Raw genomic sequence first — 26,291 nt, forward strand, 5'->3', positions numbered from 1 at the left:
GTCACTTTTGAAATGATGGAAATCGCCATGAGGATGACAACAATAATGAAAAAGTCTGATCTCCCGGGAGCCGGCGCTGCCATATGGGGGAGACTGATAGCAAAGCTAATTGGGAAATCCTAGCGACGTCTTTGGGCAGGATCAGTAAATAACCAAAAGGAAGGCCAGGGGGATAAATAAGATCACAGCGCAGACGTGAGCTGTAAGTCAAAAATACTTTGCGCAAGTATTTTTATGAAAAGTCGTTACGATGCTGTAACGACTAAAACAACATTTGTAAAATCAAAATTAAATAGGAAAATAATTTGCAGAGGAACGATCGTGATCCTTCATGGTCTCGATTCATGACCCCAAATCTCACAATGAGTATATTTTTTTATAAAAAGCATTTTGCTTGTTTGATTTATTCTTTCTATTATAAGCTTATTCTTATCCTGTTTTTAGTGTATTTCATTTTTTATTTTTTTTGCTTTGCTGTTATTATTACTATTTGATGGCCTTCTTTTAATTTAAAGCACTTTGAGTTACATGTCATGTATGAAAGGTCCTGCACAAATAAAGATGATGATTATTATTATTGTTATTATTGTTGTTGTTATTATTATTATTATTATTATTATTAGTAGTAGTAGTAGTAGTAGTAGTAGTAGTAGTAGTAGTAGTAGTAGTATTAGTAGTATTATTATTATTATTATACTAATAATACTAATAATAACAATACTACTACTACTACTACTACTACTACTACTACTACTACTACTACTAGTAATAATAATAATAATAATAATAATAATAATAATAATAATAATAATAATTATTATTATTATTATTATTATTATTATTATTATTATTATTTATTTTTAATTTGTATTTTTTTAAATGATTATTATTAGTAGTAGTAGTAGTAGTAGTATTATTATTTTATTTTTTTTTGGAGTTAAAACCAAACTCACTTGGTGGTGATATACACGGCTGGGAGATCTCAAGGTTCCTCTTCACTCTCCCTCCATCTCCACATTTCTAGTCACAAGGTCAAAGGAAGCAGAAAGTCCAGGGTTTTTCAAAAGCTCTGTGCCGCTCATCACCACAGAGTTCAAAGGCTGAAATGGAAGGAATGTAACTACAAGAAAAAAAAAAAATCACAGAAACCTTGAACAAGTCGAGAAAAATTATGAGAGATAATCTTCAAAAGACCCCGTAAAAAAAGAAAGAGACAAATATTTGAAAAACTTTTTGAATGTGTCTGCATGTAGCCGCCCAAAGCCTGATCTCGTTATACGAGAAAGGCATATCAATTATTTGGAATTTTATCAGAATTGTACGTCTGTAACCACAGTCTTGAAAATAAAATTGAGAAGTGATTTTTGTATTTTTGACACTTCAGGTGACAGCTCCCCCCGTTCTCTCGCAAACAGTTTGATTTACTCACAAAAAAACGGTAAAAACTGGAAAACTATGGATACAAAATGATTGACGTTGACTGTTTTCGGTCATTGTTGTACATCATCGTTCGTGCGATGTCACTGATTCTAGAATAATGTGCAGAAATGTCAAAAAACAAAGGAAACCCTTTTTTTGGCCCAAACAGAAAGAGATGCTCTTCACATGCCATAGTCATACACTCCCCCCCCCCCCCCCACACACACACACACCAAATCCCTCCTTCCGGTGAGTGCTCTTTGTACCTCGCTGTAGCAGAGTTTGACGGAGCACTCCAGGTCCCAGTTGGAGGAGAGCCGCTGCAGAGGGTCCAGGGAGAAGCTGAGGCGCGTGCTGTTGGGGCAGGCGGAGGAGGAGCACGCCTCGGGGATGAAGGGCATCTGCTCCTCCACCGCCGGACACGAGCCCCTGGAGCGCACTGAGCAGCTCATCACCTGGATGGTCAGGACGATCTCCCCCAGCGCGTGCCCCGAAATCTGGACGCCGGCAAAGCGAGACAAAGACACGACAAGGTGTTGGCCGGGGGGGGGGGGGGGGGTCGGGGTTCTGCAACCGCCATCCGTGACGGGGTGAAGAGCCGTATACCAGCGGAGGCGGGGAAATCATCTAATCCTTTTATTCTTAAAGTTCTTGCGCAATGCTCTGATAAACACTTTTCTTCACACAAGACAAAACAGGATTTATTTTTTTAATTTGAAAAAAATAATAATTTTGAGTATTATCGAGTGCTTGGAATATTTTAGGTAAGAAGCTTACCTAAAAATACGGAATAATAGTAAAGTGATGAGAACAAAAAAATAAAGATCAAAAATGCACTATTTCAAATGTAATAATTAGCTGACAAAAATCCGCAATATACAATAAGCAAGAAAAATATACCAAAAAAAAAAACGTGTTTTATATGGAGGGAAAGCTGATTTGCATGAATTTATTGTTATTTCATAGTATAGCACACAACTAATACACAGCCCATAACTGTCGGCCAGTAGATGCACTTCCCCTCGTGTTTCCTTGAGTGAAGATGCAGGATTTAATGTCTTAATGTCAACTTACTGCGCCTTAAGCCACTGAAGCAATTTGTGGATGATATATACAGTGAGTATTTTTCTTTTCTCATTGAGGTGGAAAAGGACCGAGGAAGAGCGTCGAAAAGTAGCGCGCAGGGTTCTCACCTCGGCGTAGATTCTCTTATCGCTCTGCACCTTGGTGCTGGGGTCGAGTGGCGAGCGGTAGTCTGGGGAGGTGTAGAGCTGCATGAGGAGAGGCATCTGGTGGGCGGCGCTGGTGGTGAGCGGAGTGGACGTTCCTGCTACTGTGACTGAGGGAAAAAATCAAAAGGCGACCTTTTAAAAATATTAATATAAAGTGTTTAATTTACTACACCTTGGCTATGTTGTTGTTGTTGTTGTTGTTGTTGTTATGATTATTATTATGATTATGATTATGATTATGATTATGATGATTATTATTATTATTGTTATTATTATTATTATTATTATTATTATTATTATTATGATCATTATCATTATTATTATTATTATTATTATTATCATCATTATTATTATTATTATCATTATTATTATTATTAGACTTCACTCCATCTCTTGAGATCAGTGATTTTATATATTTTTTTATTTTGAGAAAAATATTTAAATTCCGCTTTAAAAGCTCAACAACGGAAACTAGCTCTTGTTATAGCAAGGCTGCACTGACTGGTCAACTCCATCCTGGAAAGCAGCTCTGTGTTCATCAAAACCCGCGCAGGTCCTTCTATTTCCAATTTAGTGAGGCCATAATGATGGGCTCAGTTCCACATGTTTGTGAGGTTTTTATCGGTGTGCAGTGGGATTACTTCATCGCAAGAAACACCACATCGATTTATTGAAAAACTTCCTTTACACCTGAGCGCAGCTTCTCCTCTGTTCCGTGCCTACCTGAGGTGTAGTCTTTCCGTTCCACCAGCAGCGACACCGCCGACTCCTCGGCCCAGATCTCGGAGTAGCTGGTGAAAGCCGAGGCCTTGAAGTAATCCAAGGCCTTCCTCTGAACGTCGGCCGCGCTGTCGCTCGCCATCGTCACTGTCGGCTGCAGTTTAAGTGTGAAATTGTCCAGCAAGATCTCATTGGTGGACTGGAGAGGGGAGAACGGAGACAGTTTAACAGGGCTGTCAGGCAATTAAAACCACATCCAGACCGGGAATCTTTTTTTTATTTGATTTTTTTTTTTTTTTACAAGGGCAGAAATAAACGGCTGCGGCGAAACGTCTGACGTTCTTAAATCGTCTCGCGCCGCGCAGCGGTGCGACGGCGTCGGCGATTTTTCATTTTGGAAAAAGCGGTTTACGAGCGCGCCGCTTACGCCAATCTTTGTGTGACTTTGTCCGCGGAAGCTCCACACGGTTCCCTGCGGGCCCCTCAGGAACAGGCTGATCATCTTCTGTCCGTCCACCCGAAGAGACACGTTGCTGAAAAAAAAGAGACAAAAATACTGTATTAGGCTTAGTAATACAAGTTTTATTTTATTTTTATTTTATTTTTTTGATATTACTCTATTCACTAACTGCATTACGTTTTAGGAATCAGTTATTTTCAGTTAGTTGCGTAATTAGGTTAGCGTTTAAGTTTTTTAAAGGCTTGATTTTTTTGGGACAGTTAAAATTTTGCTTCAGATTTAGAGACTGCCCTCTCTAAAATTATGAAATCATCCTACTGCAATCAATCAAATGATTGGTCGACAGTTAGCTTTAGTGTCAAGTTGTTTACCGGATGCCGGCGTTGTCGGGGATGTTGATGATGTGCAGCTCCTTGCTGGGAACCTGAGGTCCAGGCGAGCAGAATTTCAACGAAGAAGGCGAAGGACTCTTCTCCGGCGCATCCATGAAGTCCTTCACGGACGGATCTTCATATTCGAGTGTGCAATCACCCGAGCCGAGCTTAGTTCCTGTCGTCGCACATTTCAATCATAATCTCTTGAACTTGAACTTGAACTTTACAGACTTTTTTTTTTGTATTATTATTCATTATTTCGTTTTCCACATAATGATATAACAAAGTGCATTCATCTCACAAAATGCTATAGTCTGATAGGGTTTTTAGAAGAAATCCAAATCTGCCTCTCATACAGACACTTTTCAAATGCTTGGCAAACAAGCGCCCACCCTGGGTGGCCACAAGCACTGACCTCCCTCAGGATGTATTCCTAATAATATTGCTTGATGTCGAGTGTTGAGGATGGAAGTTTTCCACCCCGTCACAATGAATGGATGTGTAATGGATGATTAAAAAAATAAGGCTTGTGTGCCTGAGGTTGGAACATATGTTTTTGGGGGGAAGTTTAACATGTATATTAAATGATGAAATGTTTAAAAAAAACAAAACGATTCTTTGTTAATAAACATTTTGAAAGTAGAAAGGCAATGGGAAAGGAATAGAAAGGAAAGAAATGGCACCCATCTCATGGAGTGACTTATGTATGAATGGGATGAGTGTATGTATGTATGTATGTATGTATGTATGTATGTATGTAGGTATGTATGTATGTATGGATGTATGTATGTAGGTATGTATGTATGTATGGATGTATGTATGTATGTATGGATGCATGCATGCATGTATGTATATATGTATGTCTTTTGGGTGACACAAAGGACTCTTACCTTCTTTTCCAGTATAGGAGATCTCTTTGGGGCTCCTCACTGTAGTGAATGAGGTAACACCCCCAAACGTCTGTGTCGCCCATTTCACCAGCTTGCCGTGACCAGAGGGGAGCTCCCACTTATGGATATTATCCTTAGAGTCCCCGTGCAGGGTGATTGAAGTATTACTGCTCACCTGAAAGACAGAGCCAAAACCACGCCGATCAGTGCCATTTATTACATAAGCCGCTGTTGTTGGGTAGAATTAGAAACGCAGGAATGGAATTTAGGTGAGCAAGTTAGAAAGCTCCTCTGAAGTTAAACAACCCTTCTTTGTTGTCTACGGTGTCAAGCGAGTTAACGCTTTATTTATAGAGCTTCCTCGCACGTTTGCACAATTTAATGGCAATTATGCCATTTTCCATTCTTAAAGTTTTCAAAAAAGGACCCCGTCTTACACACATACACATACACATACATACACGCACACACCCCCCTCGCGCCCCGGCCAAACAACCCCACTTTTCCTATTCTCAAAGCAAGGTCCATTTGAAAAGGAATGTTTATTATGGTAAAGTGTCCACGAGACCAGTTGCACAACCCGTTGGAGCCATGGCCTTTCCTTCGCTTCCTGAGCGGAGCCGGGAAATGGGACCTTTTTAACTTTGTGCGTCAGCACACTTGGCTGGAATCTGACTCTATACAAGGTATAAATATATACATCCAAAGCAGCCGGCCGGACCCGCCGCTATTTTCTCGTCTGCACCAATGGGGGAAAACACTTTTTGACGGAGCCCACGTGAAGGAGGGAAGAGCGGTCGCCGTGCTCGGAGATGGCTGGGTGGCGTGAAGGTCTGGCCGAATAGACGATGTGGACGAAGCAAAATAAACTCATTCATGTTAACAAAGGAAAGACATTTTCTATGAGAGGCCTACAGTCTGTCTGGCAAACAATACTATGAAGATAACAAAGATAAGGGTTTCTTTCCCCCTTTTCTTCCCCCGAGTGATATACATTTAAACCTCTAAATACACACATTTTAAGCAAAATTCTCGCGAAAGGAACGGAGAATAGTGAATATGCTGGTGGCATTTCTCAGTTTTAGACTCGAGTTTTAGAAAAACAAGGGAAGAATGTGTTCTGGTGCGTGTGTGTTTGTATATGTGTGTGTGTGTGTGTGTGTGTGTGTGTGTGTGTGTGTGTGTGTGTGTGTGTGTGTGGGTGTGTGTGAGGGTGTGTGTGTGTGTGTGTGAGACATGTCTTATCTTCTCACATAGTCTTAAAGTCAGATTTCCACATAACTCACTGTGTGGGACGTAGTGCAGATTGGAATGAGATTACCTAAACCCCATCCTCCCCTTGAATGGGTTGCGAGCATCAGATAGAAGGTTCCTCTGTTAGCTCGCCGGTTCCTCAGACACTTTTATCAATTCTTCTCGGGTGTTTTTATTCTAACCTCATCGCTGTCGGTGGTTTCACACATTCAAAACAGAAGTCACTGTTATGGCTATACAGCATGTGAGCTAATACTATACCCTCCCAAATTAAAGATTATATATATATATATATATATATATATATATATAAATAAACAAACAAATAAATAAATAAAAATATATATACTGATCAGTAACAATGTTTAGGAAGTTGGTACGTGTCAAAGTAACATCCACATGAATGTCAGGACCCAAGGTTTCCCAGCAGAACATGGCCCAGAGCATCACGCTGCCGCCACCGCCTTCTTCCCATAATGCATCTCTTCCCCAGGTAAACGACGCACACGCACCCAGCCATCCACATCATGTAAAAGAAAACGTGATACATCAGACCAGGTCACCTTCTTCCATTGCTCCATGGTCCGGCTCTGACGCATTGCAGGCGCTTTCGACAGTGGACAGGGGTCAGCGTGGGGAGCACCGTGAGGAGTTCGCGAGGAGAACCTCTGCTCTAGGGAGCTGACGCACAGGGCTCGGGCGAAAGCGGAGGTGACTCCCTCATTACACATTTACGCCACTGCACTACACTTGCCTGTTTTGATAAAATATCAGTCCGAAATAAATGTAAAGCTTAAAAGTAATTATCGGAGGGTATTTATTTTTATCTAAAGTGTTGAATGGAAATGTAAAATTGTAAGGAAATCCTTGGAGGTGCTGCGCCGTACACCCGCAAGTTCCCCTGCAGAACAAATTTTATTGTAGCTTCTCTACCCGGTATTTGCTAAAACAAAATCACTGAAGGGAAAGTTCTGTCACAATCCTTTCCGCATTTTTAAGTGGCTATGCGGAAATCCTGGAGCTGTCTTAGTGGGTTTATGGCGTATACCTGTGTATCACATAGACTACACCACAGACTGTAACAAGATGATCAATGTTATTCACTTCACCTGGCAGTGGTTTTAATGTTGTGGCTGATCGGTGTTATATATATATAGAGAGATTTTTTTTATATATATATATGTATATAGATTTTTTTTTCTTTATATATATATATATATATATATATATATATATATATATATATATATATATATATACTGATCAAGGCCAATCTCCAGACAATTTATCCATCTTGTTTTACCGAGGCACTTGGGATGTTACGAGCTAGGAGAAAAAATATATAGACGCAGACCCATCTATGACATAGTTCATCGGAGAGGAATATTAGAAAAATATTTAGGGCCGACAAAAAAAAAAAAAAAAAAAAGACCTGCTGAGCCAGGGCTTTTATTTTGGAACACAAGTGCACTCAGGTTGCCTTCAGCATCCAAGCAGAAGTGTCGCTGTCACCCCCCAGAGGAGCTGTCAAGCCGCTCACGCATTTCCTCAGACACAGAACAGATGCTGTTGTTCTCACTCTGCCCACAGTAAAAAACACAATTTAATCCCCCCGCGACGCCGCTCGTCCCACGGAAAAACATCCCATAGCGTCAGAGAACGCTCTCTAAGCCGCAATGCAGGATGTGGTGTCCGTACACTATCATGGCTCGAATGCTGACGCCACTGGAAAGCCGCCGAACTCCCACGGATTCACAAGTTTTTTCACCGTGCGACCAGGAGGGGAAAACAATCCCAATGCCAAACGAGAGAAAATATATAATAATTGGGATTCGAGATTGCTAAAATGCTAAATGCTGCTCTGCGTATGTGAAATGCGTCCGCTCTTCTTATACATGAATACAGTGAGTCTAAACACATGGGTAATCTCTCTCGGGGCCAGAATTGTAGGGGTCTCAATTTAATTAAGCAAAGATTTATTATATTAAATAGAATTGATTTGCTCTTATCTTCTCTTTAAATCACTGCAGACGCAACCAACTGAATCAAAACAACTGCTTATGTTGCATTCTCGATCTTATTCAAAAGGAGCACAACACCGCACTACCACTTACAACTACTTTGCCAGGGTAGTTGTTTTCATGCTGCAAATGTCTTGCCTGAGGAGTTCAAATAAGTTCACCCAGCTTGTTGCACAGCCAACGCACATATGAGAGAAATATCCCCGGTAACGGTGTGCAAAGTCTGGGGAGTCTCCCTCTCCTCCGGCGTTTCATTGTGTGTACAAGGGAGAGAGCGCGCCTTTGACCGTAATGTCCGGTAGCACCGCAGATGTGACGACGAAAGCGGGAAATAAATCCGACTGTCACCGACGGAATGCCCTCTACCGCAGAGGGTTCCCGACCACCGGCTCACGGACCAGGCCGCCGGGCATGGGCATTTGCCAACGGACCGCGAGAACGCGGCGGGGATTTTTTTCAGGAGCGACCTGCGGTAGAGCGGCAGCAGGAAACAGAGCAAATGAAATGCATCTTGAGTTTATATTTGCTTTGTTTGGAGAAAAGATCGCTCTGATCGGAGCTGCGGAGCTACAGAACCGTGCGTAAAGCCCCCGCCCCCCTACGAAATGAGAGCATTAAAAATTCAAACATATATATATAACATATAATATGTTCAAAATAATACATACAACCATACAACTTTGAATGTCATTATAGAGGAATATCTGTAGCCCTAATTGGAACGTAAAAGTTATGACAGATGTTGGGTTTTTTTTTGGCCACTCTCACATTCCACTTACTATCTATTTTATAGTGTGCAGTGATAAAATGTAAACTCCCTCATGTGGAGCAGCCACTAGGTAGTGTCATCAAAAACAAACAAGGTTAATTGTTTCTTCAAACTGGCCCAGAGCGCTGCACATCTGTGCTAGTTTAACTCCATAGAAAACAGCTGGCGTTAAACAGCAGCTTAGTACATCTGGGGAGGTATCAAGTCACCCCAAAAGATAAAGATAAAAATGTATTATGGTATTGCGTGGGCGCGCCGCTCCACATACTGGGTCATTGCACAGACCTGACTTCTTATCATTTCACATCGGCTTGTACTGTAGTTGGATTGTTTCCATTTCTCAAACACAATCTGTATCATATTAACTCATTAACATAAGGAGGAAGAAAGATGCCCGATAAAAAAAAAATTGCATAAATTGTGATAGAGATTGAAGTAGAGATTGCACTCACGTAGACGTTGACGTCCTTGTGTAAGTAGTACAATACATAGGACTCTGTTGCATCGCTCGTGAGGATGAGGTTCATGGGCCTGGCCATGGTCACGTTGAGAGAAAAGAACCTGGGGACCTAGAGGGAACACAAATACAACATTGGTACAGAAAACAGATATAAAGACAGAAAAAAGTATATGAATTTAAATGACTTCCGGTAGGGACGCTGTAGAATCGTCATTTCCGATTGGTCAACACCCGAAATCAGAGGTTGGTTATTTCTGAATAATGCCCACTGTCGTTTAATAACGACCTTTGCCACGGGCAACCGATTCCACTTGGATTCACGGCCCTCAATTCATGTTGCATACATGGTAATACTAACACTAGATAGTGGCGACGCTGCATAGAAACCAACATGGAAGGCGTGAAGAGATGAATGCGGATATGTCAGATTCCACACTGATAACGGTGAACAGGTTAGGTCTGATTATTTTTGCAGGATAAAGTGCAGCCAAAGTGCAGTTCATTTTGCGATATTGACCGGCTGACTGCACATTACCGCTTACTTGGTTAGTGGATTGTACATGGAAATATAATTTTTTTTTGTTTTGGATGGATATATCTGCTTTTACTGTATATACTCCTGAACACTCAAACATAAAGGTACTGTACATAAGAAACACGCACATACAATCCCCTCCTACGTTTAACCAGATTTCTAAGACGGAAAGAAGAGTTTGGTGTGTACTTTCTTACTGGGGGCGATGGTAGATGTATTACATGCTCGACCCCCAAAAAAAATGCTTTGCTTCAATAATAGCACATGTGCGGTCATGTACGCTGGAAAACACCCCCCCCCCCCCCAAAAAAAAACCAAAACAAGCGTTTGTTTGTTTCCCAATGTTCCGCGAAGCCCAACCGCCGTGTTTGCGATGACTGCATCTTTGAATCTCCTTGGCAGGAGACTCACAGCGCTGGAGAGACACAAATTCAATCTAACACCTTCATCTCTTCTGGCGAGACGGGACGGCTCTCTGACAACATCGAACGCGGCCTTTCATCCAGCGCTGTCTCTCGAACTGAGAGCGCGACTGCACCGCGCGGTGTCATCCTTCTCCAGGCACGTCCTCGGTGCAGCACTCGCGAGCAGTGTTGGGGCTAGTGACACGATAGTGTGACCACAATACGTTTGTCCGTAACAAGCAATTTAACGCGTTACCGTTCCTAAATTCAGTATTCACAGTACAGCTACTTATCAAACAATATGTCATGACTTGCGTTGTACATAAGCTCTATATCCACCAAGTAAATTAAGGAATCTCTGTCTGTCTCTGTATTGTGGCGGTTGGTGAAAGTAAGACAAAGTTTGCTTTACCGGTCTGTTTATTGGCTGATCAAACTGAGAGAAAAAGTTTCACAATAAAAAAAAATGAACGCTGTGGTCATTAAACCAAACAGCGATGTCCGTCGGCCGTTTCAGTACTTGATTCCCCAAAACACTTACAACATAAACAGAAACGACTACGAACAATTTACCAACACTGAACAATGCATGACACTTGTATACGACATTTAAAACGTATACTTAACAATAAAACTTAATAGCATAACATAAAACAACATAAGTCTGAACACAATGCATGCTGGGAAACAGGAAGGCACAATGCCGAATTTGTGGCAGTTACGTGACAGTGCATCTCAGGGGATGTTGAGAAGTAATGCAAAGGTAATGTAGCGTGTAGTGTAACAAATTACTTTCTGCAGGTAGTAATTGAGTAAAGTAAGGCATTGGTTTTATTTTAAGTGAAGAGTGATGTATAACACAATACTTTTTTTGAGTAACGACCCCAACACTGCTCATAAGGGAGCGATGGAAACCAATGCTGCGTTTTCCTTTTTCACCCTCATTTTGCAGCTGGCAAGTACAACCCCAGACCATCTGTGACGGAGAGAGCCATGAGTGTCACTTCTCATCCAAGGTGTTTGTTGTAACTGTTCCTTCCCAAAATCTCAGGAAGGGACAAGCTGGCGTTTCATTCCAGCGCTTATGGCGGCCCAGTAAACTCAGAATCAGCCAATAGCTGCTTTCACACATGTACTGCAACCTTGAAATTATCTGGACATTACCTGGAGGAGCTGTATGTGTGAACGCAAATGTCCAAATCAGTTGGACCGGACAATAACTATGGAGGAAAATCTGCTGGTGTTGCCTGGGGTTATTTGAAAGGCTTTAACAAAGAAGGAAACAGAAGTTTCCATCGCGTTCCAATGGGGACATGACAGAGGAACATCGTCATCCTGCGAACCGCAATCCCAACATGCCAGTGTATGGAGCGACCACATCATGGGAGATTGGTGTGAAAATGTCCTTTAGCCAGACAACTCTGGTGTCATCTCCTGAAGAAGGCTGTAGTTCAGAGTGCAGAAAACACCCGCAAGGTACTGAACTCCTCTCTAGTCTACACGAGCAAGCTGCGGATTAAAATAAAATGTTTTCTTGTTCTTTATCGTAGCTTTATTTCCCGAGGAGTTCCACGTGAACAACAGCAACGGAAGATCTACTGTAGTGTTGATGGGCGCTGAATTGACTTTTTGTTGTATGGTCAGGTGAAAAAATCCAGAGGACAGAACTCGGTTCCAAATTGTTCCACCTGACCACACTCGAAAAGGTCGTAAGCCTCCACACTTCAGCAGACTTGTATTGATTTTGGTACTAAAAGGTCTGCAGCACAAGATTGTTATCTATGTCCACTGGCACGACTACTGGCGATTGGCAAGTCGAGAAATATTTCCTTTTCAAGCAATACAGATTACAGATCTCTCCCACAACGCATTTTTATTCTAACTTTTGGAGATTTCCCTCTTGATTAGCGACTTTAAATAATAATCCGTTGCAAATACTGTGAGGAGTCCATGCCTCCCTTCATTTTGGTAGCCACGCCCAACAAAGTATTACACGGGTTGAAATCCTTCCTCTTAAGAAGCAATGCAAACGTTGATATCCTGCAACCACTTCTACCCACCTGCATTGTGGAACCATTCCTGTAGTAATCGCTGAGCAAAGTCTAATCAATTTGACCGAAAAACACAGACGCTAAACCCAACACCCAAGACGTTGTTCCTGTTCAACAGCAGGAGCTGGCTGCTTCCCACTTGTAAGCAAGTGGATAAGGAGTAAACAGGCCATTCCCTCGATGAACGAGAGTCCCACTTGGAAATGGATCCAACTTCATCGTAAAACCCAATCCAATATGTGTGCGGCAGGGCGGAGACTGAACCTTCCCCCTACTGTGTGACTTGGCTGACGGTATGGTAGAACGGCTTATCCAAATCCACTACAGGTCTGTGTTTTGGTTTGAGGCGGCTGCTGGGTGAACAGGGCTTCCTGGCAGGACCTCACAGAGAACCCCCCCATCCCCCCAAAAAACATCTCTCTGTTTCTCAATCCAATTACGCAAAACCAAATATATTCTACTATCTTACAGTTTTATCGGAGGAGCTCTTCTCACTGTCCACTCCCTATATTCTAAGTATATGAAATGTAACTAAGATGCATTAAAATGTCCCCTATGATATGATACATTTAGATGTTCACTACCATTGTGGTAGTTCCCTTTAAAATAACCACTCTATAATGCCCTATCATAATTTTATTCGTTTTTATCATTATGATTATTATTTATTATTTTGGGATTTTAGCCACTTATACTGTATGTAATGTAAGGCACTGACCTGGGCTTGAAAAAAGCCTAACCTGGATCTTGGCACTAACTACCGCCAAACACACAGAAATATGCACACACACACACACACACACACACACACACACACACACACACACACACACACACACACACACACACACACACACACACACACACACACACACACACACACACACACACACACACACACACAATCAACCAGTATTCAAAATCAACAATAGAGAAAATGATTTTGGAAAGCCTGAAATGGAAGGAAGTCATCCAAAGACACACATGCATGTGCAATTAACTCTTGCCACAGATAATCTTTTCTGTGACACCTTCCAGTGCCTTACACTTTATTCGATTATATCCCTAATTGCTCTCTTATCTGGAAGTGGTCTGATTCAGCAGCCGTGTGAATCCCCCGTTATTAAATTTGTTTTGTTGCTATATGCTGGTAACAGTGTGCGATCTAAGAGGAGTATAATGAGCTCAAGTCAGAGGAGAACAGAAATTGTTCTGTTCTCCTCTGAGCCTTAGGAGACCTCCAACTAACACAAGGCACCACCTGGCCAATTACTGTAACAGCACAAGGCGGAAACGGGAGCGATGGAAACGCTAATCACACTGAATGGCAGAGACCAACATGAACGTGGACACATGTAGAAGCATCAGACATTAACATGAACATACCCGGGCGTGCACAGACCCTTATAGACATACCAGAGAAGCCTCCCAAGAGTAAATGGGATAAAAACGCGGCAGGGAATCCAACATTTGGCACCGGGAGTGTGTAAATCCAAACAAACAAATATTGGTACAACGTGATGGGCTGCATGTCTTGGAATTTGTTTCATGTTTATTTTCTCTCCTCACTTGAAAGACTTCACCTCATGCTTCAAATTAAAATGGAAAACCAGAAATATCTTTGATTCTCTGAATTCCTGCAATGTCCATTTTCATTACATAGTACACTCCATTCGGTCCCCAGCTTCGCCGGTGCCAAAATTAAAACCCCTTCCTAATTAGTCTTTCCAAGGGAAATTGTCAAAGCCTATTGGCAGGAAGTGGAAAATAAAATAAATCCCTGTTATGTCCTGGGGTTTTCTTCCTTTGCAGACTAAAACACCAGGATGCGAGTGGGCTGGTGCAGGCCAGTGGATGCTGAACAATGGCAGCGTGGAACAGGGTCTGTGTGCAAAACAACATGTGCACATGCATGAATGCATGCGCATGGGTGTGTTCATGTCTGGATGCATGGGAGTTGCTTTTGTATTTAAGAGTGCACGTAGGTGTGTGTGGGTGTGTGTATGAAACAATTTCACAGGAAAGCAACAAAAAAACGAATGCAGAACATAGTAAGGAACACATACATACATATATATGCATACATATATATGCATACATATATATATATATATATATATATATATATATATATATATATATATATATATTCCCTTTTTGTTGCTTATATATATTTATATAAAGGGAAGCAGTGGTGCACTCAGGGCTCCTTTTCTCTGTCCTTTACTCCACCTCAATCCAAATGTCTGTGCCTCGTTCACTCTCTCTCTCTCTCTCTCTCTCTCTCTCTCTCTCTCTCTCTCTCTCGCTCTCTCTCTCTCTCTCTCTCTCTCTCGCTCTCTCTCTCTCTCTCTCTCTCTCTCTCGCTCTCTCTCTCTCTCTCTCCCTCTCCCTCTCTCTCTCTCCACGATGTGACTCCAGCGCTTTGGTTTGAACAATGAAATACGAGCGCCGCTAACCGCGATCACTCGCCCTTGCTTCTGTTCCTGTGCTTTCAAGATACAATTGTTTTCTTCTTCTGAGTTTTTTTTTTTTTTTTGGGTAGAGCATAATTATTTTTTTATTTTTTCCTTTCAAGGGCCTCCGCTGATGCAGTTTCCAGTTATTCTTTTGTCTCCCTCCTCTAAGTCCAGTCGGCTCCGGTGGTCCGGCCCGCTGCCAGGGCCCTCGCCGCAGATGCCAACGGGTGACATCAATGGACCGGCGGGCCAGCAGCACCTCCCTGTCATTCTTCCTTTCCTCGCAGCCTGGTGACTCCACTCTTCCTCCCTCTCTTCTGCCCTCCTCCTCCCCCCCCCCTCCCCTCTGTCTCTCTCTCTCTCTCTCTCTCTCTCTCTCTCTCTCTCTCTCTCTCGGCTGTGAAAATGGAGCTGCCACGGCGAGGGTGACAGACAGGGTACCTTTCCCCCGTGGATTCCACCCTTTCCTATGAATATGAATCACGGTCGGGTTGTGAACCAGGAGGAGTAGGATGTGGGATGGAAGGGTCGAGGCCCCGGCGGGGGGTCGCGTGCCTGCTTTTGTTTTGGGACGGCGGGAGAAATAATCAGTGTTTTCCACGAAACACAAAATTCATGCAGGTGAGAGTCAAATGTCACCGAGGGGGGCTTTAAATCTGAGCGGAACACAAAGGGATGTGGGAGAAAGGGATGAAAAGAGGAAGGGGACGTCAGAGCGATGGAGCCATCATGACAACCCCACCCACCCGCCGCCCCCGTCCAACTGGACAGTCTGGCAGGAGATGGAGACATTCCTCCACTCGTGTGTTTACAAGAGAAAGAGGGAAAAACCTCCGCTCCGCATCTGACATCCGTGCTCTGCCTCAAACAGACGCAGAGCAGGGCAGATAGGTTTGTGTGGAGAAATGTGATGACCCCCCCTTGACCCCCCCCCCCCGCCTCCCAAAAAAAAAGGCATCCAGTAATAGTCCCAGAGGGGAACTGGATATGCTTGCTCAACATAGCGTCAGATTGCTCCCATGTATCACAGAGGAAACTTAATCTGACTCAGTCTTTTGGAAATTACATAGAAAATCTGCCCTCGTATGATTTGAACTCAAAATGGAACGTGCATGTTTTTCCCTTTCAGGCCAAATGAAATTCAAGAGTTTCGAGAGGTTTGTTTTTCCCTTCTCAAGATTGAAGAAGGGCAAAATGTCATTTGAAGGCTACAATCTTTTGTCAGCTCTTTTTTTTATGTCATAAAATTTGATCTAATTTTACAATCCGGTTTATATTGATATCGACGATATTCATCAATCTCAGTATATTGACATTGATGATACTTATCACTCTAACGGAAATGCTGCCAGAATCATCTCCTTACATAATGTTAATCCCGTAATGTTGAGTCTGTAAATGCATATATATAAAAGCATTATGTAATTATATATATATTATGTGTAGATTTAAAGTACCGACCTTCCTAAAGCCATTAACTGTAATATGTACTGTGTACGTAACTATAATATGCACTGAAATCTAAAATATAATTCATATCATTCTGTGTCAATAGAATTCACGCCACAATCCCCACTTCCCCTATCACAATCAAAATTAAATTATTGATTATTCAGAAGCTCAGTGTAGAACTTGACACAGATGTCAAATCTCTCTTATCCATGAAGGACCTCTTTGAGAGGTAAGAGGACATTATTCTGCCGTTATTATTCAATTATGTTCTGTTTTAGATCAAGATACGATACAGTATACTAATACTATAGTGATGATATATATGTATATGCCGATGCACACGCCATACCAATTCTCTCTCCCAAAATCCAAGCCTTCCTACTCTCATCCCCGTTCTCACCCAAAATAGACAAGGAAAGACAGACCAGTGGACTGAAAAAGGGCAAAAACTGTGAGAAACTTGTTTTACTTAAGAGCAATGTAAAAAAAAAAGATAAAACACAAACTACAGAAACAAGCCGGAGACAGTGAAGCCAGAGAGCAGTGATAAAGAAATGACTAATGTTCACTGAGCAGACAACCTCAGACAGTGAAAAATGGAGTCTGGCACAGCAAAGTACAGAGTTTGAGAATATGTAGCACTACTCTGCTGCTACAGATAGATAGATAGATAGATAGATAGATAGATAGATAGATAGATAGATAGATAGATAGATAGATAGATAGACAGACAGACAGACAGACAGACAGACAGACAGACAGACAGACAGACAGACAGATAGATAGATAGATAGATAGATAGATAGATAGATAGATAGATAGATAGATAGATAGATAGATAGATAGATAGACAGACAGACAGACAGACAGACAGACAGACAGACAGACAGACAGACAGACAGACAGACAGACAGACAGACACAGACAGACAGACAGACAGATAGATAGATAGATAGATAGATAGATAGATAGATAGATAGATGGATAGATAGATGGATAGATAGATAGATAGATAGCACCCCGAGGACCACAGATAGAAACAGAAAGAGAGAAAGAAATCTAGCCTAAAAGATCTAAAAGATCCAGCCCAATACCATGTCAACAGAATTTCAGTAGCCTGAAAACTGCAGAAATAAAGCAAGAAAAAAAAGAAAGAAAGAAATAAAGAAAGAAAGAAAGAGAGCGAGAAAGATCGAGCCCAAAGGCATTCCAGTGGCCTGAAAAGCTCAGATAGAAAGAGGAAGAGGAGCAGGAAGCAGCATCCAGAGAGCAGCGTGTGAACGAGGGATGAGTGCGTCTGCCATGTGCTAATGGTTAAGCAACGCCGCGGCAGAACATGAGCCCTGTCCCTTGTGTTTACACAGGCTACGTCGAGCTGCCAACCCCCCTGCTGCCTCGCAAGTCATCTGGAAGCAATTTCACCCAGTAATGTCCGACAAGTTTTTATTTACTCCATGATGGTGTTTGGTGTTTTGGCGGCGATGGCACATTGATCCCAGGCGTTGGAGTTCCATCCCCAACGGGACCACGGCTGCACCTCAAGTTCAGTTCTTCCGAATGTCAAACCATCGGGAACACTTGACTTGGTACTGCTTTTGGACTATGTGACTTCGTATTGGAGCTGCAACGATTAGTCGATTAATCGATAAGTTGCCAACTCTGAAATTCATCGCCAACTATTTTGATAATCAATTTAATCGTTCTGAGTCAATTTTTAAGAAGGCGATTTCCAAATTCTCTGATTCCAGCTTTTTAAATGTAAATATTTTCTGGTTTCTTCCGTCCTGTGTGACAGTAAACCGAATATCTTTGGGTTGTGGACAAAACAAGACATTTGAGGACGTTGGGAAACCGTGATCGACTTTTTTCAGCATTTTCTGACATTTTCTAGACAAAACGACTAATCGACTAATCGAGGAAATAATGCACAGACCGATAATGGAAATACTCGTGATTTGCAGCTCTACTTCACATATTACTTGGTGACATGCACATGTGTCCTTAATGCACCGATATGAGCGTCACATTTCTTTTGACTCACATTGGGGGAGAACTGTATGTTTACGATGTGAACTTCCACCAAGTCGTCTCTCAGGAAGCTGGTCCAACAGCCCAGACCCATCTCCTTCACCTGGACCCAGGGGTTAAGCGACACCTCCGGGTCGCACGTCTGCCGGGACGCTGCGAGAAAAACAGCAAAATCAACATGTTTCAATGGAATGCAGTAAGTGGAGATGCATGCAGCTCCATTAAACATAGTACTACTTAGAGGGCTTTGGGGTTAAAATACCCCAAAACGATCCCAGAATTGTTTATCATGGCTGAAACGCAGCGGGTGTTCGAATATCGGTAATGGCTGCTGTTTTTAACAAGTTCCCCGTATACACCAGGAAATCTTCCCTCCACGTCCCCGTTCCCCCGTTTCTCTTGTTGTTAAGTTTGGGGATGGCTGCTCTATATAATAGAACATGTTATGGAGGCTGCTTTTTATGGCTCTCATAGAAATGCCATTCTCATGGCTGCCCATAAATGCCTGATATCTGAGATAGTGCTAGGTACAGTATATGTGTGTGTGTGTGTGTGTGTGTGTGTGTGTGTGTGTGTGTGTGTGTGTGTGTGTGTGTGTGTGTGTGTGCGTGCGTGCCAATTTGCCTGGATAGTATTCTACAATAAGGAAACAAATCCTACCTGTACAATACAGTCAATGCAATATAACTCATATGTGCATGCAGACCTCAAATGTGAGAGAACCGCAATATATTGTAATAGTGTAACACACTGTAATAAGCATACAGTAGGCATTGTAAAAAAAATATAATAAAATAGTAATAACTTATACCTAATATTATATATATATATATATATATAATATATTATTGAATACACATTTTTCCATCCCAAAGAGTATATCCATCTATATTTATATTTTATACCCACAGCCACGCTGGCAGCTTTAAACTTAGCTTATCCTAACTTTACTTAACCTGTGCATCAACTCACTATTTGTGTATTCTGTATATTTGGCCATTTTCTTTGTATATTTGGCGGTCTTTTGTTCTTCTTTTGCCTATTTTTTTATTAATTGTCTGCACAGCAATGCGCCGATCTTCCGACCACAGCACGTGTGATGTTCCACTCAGCTCACTGGTGCTCCTTCTCTCTCGCGGCAACGAAAGGAAAACGTGTGCCCCCCCGGTTGGTTTTTATACACCACGTATCCTCCGCCAATGAGCGTCCTCCGGCGTCAGGAAGCCCTCGGCCTCGGGCCCCGGCTTCCTACCCAATCGGCGGCCTCGGCTCGGGGGCCCCCCCCTCCCTCCCGCCCGTGTTGATGAGAGATGAAAAGCTGTGATTGGGGCTTTATCTGAACACAGTGGCGTCACCGCTGGAACTCGGAGGGCTCCGGGGCCTCTGATCTGGACGGGGCCCGGCCCCCGCACCGAGCCGACGACGCTCAGACTGTCTGTCTCCCGACGCTGGGAGATTGGATTCTGATAGAAATCAGCGTCAGGAACTACTTTGAGCTGCACCCAAGACGGACACATCTGAGCCGAATGTTACACGCACATAAACACCTAGCGCGGATGGAAACGCTGATGCTATCTGGTCCCTTCACCCCGAATCGAGGCACCGTCTGTCACGGTCATTTGGAACTGCAATCACTCTATAGATGGCACATAAGGAATAATAAAAAAATAAGTAAAAAAAAGACGATTAAAACCGGAGCTCTCCGCTTCGCTCCAAGCATTGTTAACCATCTCCAGAAAAGAAAGTCCATGTTTCGTAAGTGGAAAATTCCAAGTGATTTTCACGCGCGTGCGAAAAGGTCCGCCAACAAAGGCTTTTTTTTTTTTTTTTTTTTTTTTTTTTCTCCTTCTCTTTTTGTTCAACATCAAGGAATAATCCCTCAGAGAGAAACCGCCGAGATGGGGAAAGAGAAGAGGAATAGGAGAGGGTCAACAGGAAATGACAACGTTTGTAAGGTCAACAGGATACGCCTTATTTAGATCGGCCACTCAGGGCCGGCCTGAGGCTGCGTCACGAACAGGGAGGGAGGGAGGGAGGGAGGGAGGGAGATGGTACGATGAGTGCAGATGGGACACAATAAGGGTTACAAATGGATAAATACATCATCACCATTCCATTTTTCTTTTGTCCGTTCACCGCTTATTTCCTCAACCCTGGGTTTTTTTCCGAGACACGGAGACATGCTCCTCTCCTCACCCCGCTCCCCCTTTTTTTTTTTTTGTTCCTCCCACGATGGTCCAGGCTGGTTTCCTGTTATTCTGGCCCTGTATGGTAATGTCTGCCGCGGCGTAGCCACATCATAAAGATAGCGCCCACTCATTTTCCTGTGACAGCTGCTGGGGAGAACCTTGTGTAAATCACACATAATGGTTAAGTGTGTGTGTGTGTGTATGTGTGTCTGCGTGTGTGTGTGTGTGTTGCAAGGGCATGCCTGTCACACTTATTTGCATGCATATTTGTCACCGGTGTCCCATTTACCAGTGACCAAAGAATATAAACCACATTCCCTCTGCCCTCCTGACCCCGGAAATGCCAGCGGGCCCACTAAGCGGTTTGCTGGTAAATGAGGTATAGACGCTCGGCTGTATTCCCTCTCTCCTCTTTATCTATTTTTATCAGACTCCTTCCATTTCCCATCTCATGAGAAGAAATGTTTAGGGCTCTTAGCGATTTCCACGAAGGTCCTATTCGGGCGGGGAGACGTGAGTTGTATCCGTTAAGGATCTGGACCGGGGTTGCACCTGGTATAGAAAGCGACGGCGACCGCGATGCCTCATACGGCGTTGACGGTTAATAAGGTCAGACCTCCCCACCGATTCTGAATACCCCCGCCCCCCGTGCCTCTCTTATATTGATGGATATGAAAGCCATATTTCACTCCCCCATTTCATCATTTCATGCCGGGACCTTGCACTTTGCAACTTCACATTGATAAACCGGGAGGCGAAAATAGGAGGAAAGGCAACCTTGGTTTGGTCATGAACATGGGAGTAAAAATATAAGAAATATGTGATTCTGAGGGTATGCCCAGTAAAGCTTTGTTATACCGTGTGTTAAGATAACGCTCCATCTATTTAGAAAGCTAAATTTACTTCAAGATCTAAATATGGTTGTCAGTACTCTTTGAAATTGCAAACATAATAATGACATGTAATAATCCATGTCATACGCGTGTATCACAAGCTGTGTGGTCGTGATGGATAATTCCTTGTATTATCGCATTTATATATATACAAATTACTATGCAAATTGGATTTAAGTGTCATAAACATTTCATTTTTTGTTTTTCAATTAAAATCATGGATGGGATTGTGTCTCACTGAAATCACTGAAATCAATCTCAGACACCTGTGATAATTAGTTTGCCAGGTGAGCCCAATTAAAGGAAAACGACTTAAGAAGGACGTTCCACATTATTAAGCAGGCCACAGGTTTCAAGCAACATGGGAACGAAAAAGGATCCCTCTGCTGCCGAAAAGCCTCAAATAGTGCAATGCCTTGGACAAGGTATGAAAACATTAGATATTTCGCGAAAAGTTAAGCGTGATCATCGCACTGTGAAGAGATTTGTTGCTGATTCAGAGCACAGATGGGTTGGTGCAGATAAAGGCAGAATGAGGAAGGTTTCTGTCAGACAAATTCATGGGATCAAGAGAGCAGCTGCTAAAATGCCATTACAAAGCAGCGAACAGGTATTTGAAGCTGCTGGTGCCTCTGGAGTCCCGCGAACCTCAAGGTGTAGGATCCTCCAGAGGCTTGCAGTTCTGCATAAACCTACTATTGGGCCCCCCCCTAACCAATGCTCACAAGCAGAAACGGTTGCAGTGGGCCCCGAAATACATGAAGACTCATTTTCAAACAGTCTTGTATACTGATGAGTGCCGTGCAACCCTGGATGGTGCAGATGGATGGAGAAGTGGATGGTTGGTGGATGGCCACCATGTCCCAACAAGGCTGCCACATCAGCGAGGAGGTGGTGGAGTCACGTTTTGGGCCGGAATCATGGGGAGAGAGCTGGTAGGCCCCTTTAGGGTCCCCGAAGGTGTGAAAATGACCTCGGCAAAGTATATAGAGTTTCTGACTGACCACTTTCTTCCATGGTACAAAAAGAAGAACCGTGCCTTCCGTAGTAAAATCATCTTCATGCCTGACAATGCACCATCTCATGCTGCAAAGAATACCTCTGTGTCATTGGCTGCTATGGGCATAAGAGGAGAGAAACTCATGTTGTGGCCCCCATCCTCCCCTGACCTCAACCCTATTGAGAACCTTTGGAGCATCCTCAAGCAAAAGATCTATGAGGGTGGGAGGCAGTTGGCATCAAAACAGCAGCTCTGGGAGGCTGTTCTGACGTCCTGCAAAGAAATTCAAGCAGAAACTCTCCAAAAACTCACAAGTTCGATGGATGCAAGGATTGTGAAGGTGATTTCAAAGAAGGGTCCTATGTCAACATGTAACTTGGCCTGTAAAGATGTTTTTGATTGAAATAGCTTTTGATTTCAGTCAATATGACCTCCTAATGCTGCAAATTCAACAAATGACCATTTTCAGTTCTTTACAACCTATAAAATGTTTTGAAACTCTGTTGTGCATAATAATTTGGAACATTTTGAGTTTTTTATTTTTGGGAAAAATACTGTTTTCATTGGGAGGTTTGGTTCAATAACGAATTATACCCTCACGGTCGATGACTTGAAAATTATACTGACTGTCATTTGCGTCGACTATTTAGGAAAATCAGAGAAAAATATCATTTGCATAATAATTTGGAACGCGGTGTATTCTATATATATATTCAGTGTATACTGTATAAGTACTGGTCCCGCTCTGCTGAAATGGGACACTCCATAATTCAACCAGACTCATATTTCACTCTTCCAAATGGCCGATGCATCCATCAAATCTCTGTCAATCATTGCTCCTGAAAAAAAAAAAAAATCAAAATCTTCCACCCCTACTTTGTACTTTGACTTAGTATAACTACACCACGGTCATTACTTGTTGTATTCATGAAGGTGCCCTTGCGCTCGCAAGATTGCTTTCACGGCGCTGGGGATCGTTTAAATGAGGCGAATGCTGTAATTGCCTTCGTTGCGGGGCCCACCAGCTGAGCGCACAGAGCAGCGGCGCAGCGGGGGGAAACCCCAGCCGACAGGGAGCAGCGTCAACACCAACTGTCTCCCCCGGTCCCTCGGGGAAGGGTAAACTGTTTGTGTCCAGGGTCGGAGTGACGGAGCCAGGAGGGGAAGGAGGAGGGAAGGGGTGGTGGAGAGAGAGAGAGAGAGAGAGAGAGAGAGAGAGAGAGAGAGAGAGAGAGAGGCGGGGGGTGACATGGAGGGCAAGGGAAAGGAGGGCTTCAAGGCTGAAACCGGCCTTGTTGGTCTACCCAGACACTGACAGAGACACAGACAGACAGACGGACACACACACACAGACACACACACGCACACAGACACATGCGCACACACACACACACACACTCACACACACACGCGCGTGCACACACACACACACACACACACACACACACACACACACACCTATTGTCCCGGCGTTTCCGCAGCTGTAGACTGAGGCCTGACCATCCACAGGAAGGTAAACAAACTCTTATCAGTGCTCTGCAGGGGCCCACAGTGTCCCCTGGCCTCTCACCCCTACACACAAGTACACACTACCCAGTGCACACTACGTAGTACACACCGGCTTCCTCACTGTCTCACCTACCGCTCGTACGTCTACAGGTCTGCAAAACCTATCACAAAAAAAAGACCCTGCTGATTAGCTCCGAACCGGGGAATGTTTGTGCATATTTGTGTGTGTGTGTGTGTGTGTGTGTGTGTGTGTGTGCGTGCTTGCGTGCGTACAGACGTCCACCGAGCATTGCGTTTGACACTGAGGTAGTAGGGATCCGGAGACGGCCCCCTCTTCACTTCACTCCGTTTACACCTCCGGGGGGGCCATCCCTCAGCTGTTTCATGGCGTCGGAAGTTGACGGAACAACAAATCTGGGGGGCGCGCTGAGGGGCCCCCGGTGGCCCGCTCGCCCGCTCAGTCACTCGCTCGCCGTCCGTCGCTAATCATAAGGGAGCGCCGCGCTGAAAGGGCAAAGCCAGCCGGCGACGAAGGGGAGCTTTATTAGAAAAGGAGATAAAACACGGCGGTTTCGCGTCGCGCCCCTTGTTCGTTATATTCGCCGGCAATCTGGTGTTTACACTCGCAGGCTGCATCAATTAGGGGGTGCAAGTGTGTCCGTCACGTTTTTTCGGCGGATGGCTCTTCCCTCGTGTTGACGAGGGCCTCATCAGCGGCGTTGTCTCCCAGTTTCTGCACCCACGCGAGAGGAGGGGGGGGGGATAAATTCATTGCCAAACGAAGAGACGTCCTGGAAGAGCACTAGCCGGACTCTATTAATCATTTGAGTGTTAATTAGCCACGCAGCTTTTGGAAGTAAAGACTAATTTAGCAAGCGTCATGCTCGCGATGTGCAACGGAGGCAGATTGAGGCATCAGAGATTTATGGCACAGTGTTTGCTCCCAATCATTCAGGATTGATGTAGCTTTCCGCAGCATATGCTCCTCATAGAAATCCACGGAGATTACCTCGTTTTTCTCCGCTGGTTTTCTCCCCCGAAAATATTAATGCTCTTCGGCGTGAGGGCGGCATAGCAATGAAGGCTCTGTTTTTTTTGGGGGGGGGGGGGGGTTTCTTTTTTTTTTTTTTTTTTTTTTTTTTTTCCTCCTAATCCATTCGGTAAAGTTAAGAAAGTGAAAGTTCTTTAGCAGTCAGGATGAGAACGGAGCGATTCATCCAAATGTCATTACGATCCAGATAAAGGTAAAAGAGGTGCGGGGAGAGCTGTTCGACATGCATGGTATTATTGAATCCTGGGTGTATAAAAAAGATTAGCGACGCCAAGCTTGACTTGGGGATATACTGTTGTCATATTACTAGATTAGAAAAAATGTCAAGCTGCCCGCTTCCACATGAAACCGCCCGTTTTTTAATAACAGTCAGTTTACTCAGTTTACGTCGACTCACAAACTTCCATACTGTACAAAATCACACAGGCACACACTCACACACACATACAGTATATTCATGAATAGAGCTGTCACAATTATTACACAATCGCCTGATAATTTTTGTAACGAAACATCACAATATGCTTTTATCCGTTCAAATTCACTGTCTGCCCAAATTCCTACGTTCCAATATCCACGGATTTCAGATAAAAGACAAATCAATCGCAATTATCTTTCTGACAATTAATAAAGAAATAATGAACCCTTACGCATGCATACAGTACAACAATCATAACGATGAGCAAGTAGCGCCGTAAAATAATTCAATAATCTTTATCACCGCGGATTATGAACATGCGCAATATTTCAAATAAACACCTAAATCAGCCCCTTGGACAATGTCTACATACTGAGAAAAAGTTATTGAGATATAGCTTTAGATTTGTCGTGTTCAAGAAATCCACAACATCCTGACAGGGACCCCTCATTATAAATAGACCAGCCCGACATTTTGGCCGACCATTGACAAATAAGAGTTAAACACGACATTTTAAGCCCTCCATCCGATGCAGATCTAGGTACACAATTTAAATGCAACTATTAATTTAAAACAACAAGCATGCTCTCTATGCGTTTCTTGTTATGCACAGGTGCATTTTCATTGCTGACACTGTGGCCGACCCCCGGGTTGATCGCTGGCAGACGGGGCCCAGAGATAGGAGCCTGTGATGCCAGGGCTT

General features: G+C 43.3%; 1 protein-coding gene across 2 annotated transcripts in view; it reads right to left on the reverse strand.

Moving 5' to 3' along the window:
• The window catches only part of eng (endoglin), a 38,521-nt gene that overhangs the window by 5,782 nt on the left and 6,448 nt on the right, over nucleotides 1-26,291 (reverse strand). For both annotated transcript variants that reach the window (XM_080018489.1, XM_080018490.1), the window contains exons 3-11: nucleotides 18,542-18,681; nucleotides 9,592-9,708; nucleotides 5,096-5,270; nucleotides 4,203-4,380; nucleotides 3,799-3,904; nucleotides 3,375-3,570; nucleotides 2,613-2,758; nucleotides 1,686-1,916; nucleotides 954-1,020 (exon numbers count right to left, since the gene is read on the reverse strand). In XM_080018489.1, coding sequence (XP_079874615.1) covers nucleotides 954-1,020; nucleotides 1,686-1,916; nucleotides 2,613-2,758; nucleotides 3,375-3,570; nucleotides 3,799-3,904; nucleotides 4,203-4,380; nucleotides 5,096-5,270; nucleotides 9,592-9,708; nucleotides 18,542-18,681 — 1,356 coding nt within the window. The remainder of the gene's footprint in view (nucleotides 1-953; nucleotides 1,021-1,685; nucleotides 1,917-2,612; nucleotides 2,759-3,374; nucleotides 3,571-3,798; nucleotides 3,905-4,202; nucleotides 4,381-5,095; nucleotides 5,271-9,591; nucleotides 9,709-18,541; nucleotides 18,682-26,291) is intronic.

This window comes from Zeus faber (genome assembly GCF_960531495.2).
Source record: "Zeus faber genome assembly, chromosome: 17".
Taxonomy (NCBI): Eukaryota; Metazoa; Chordata; class Actinopteri; order Zeiformes; family Zeidae; genus Zeus; species Zeus faber.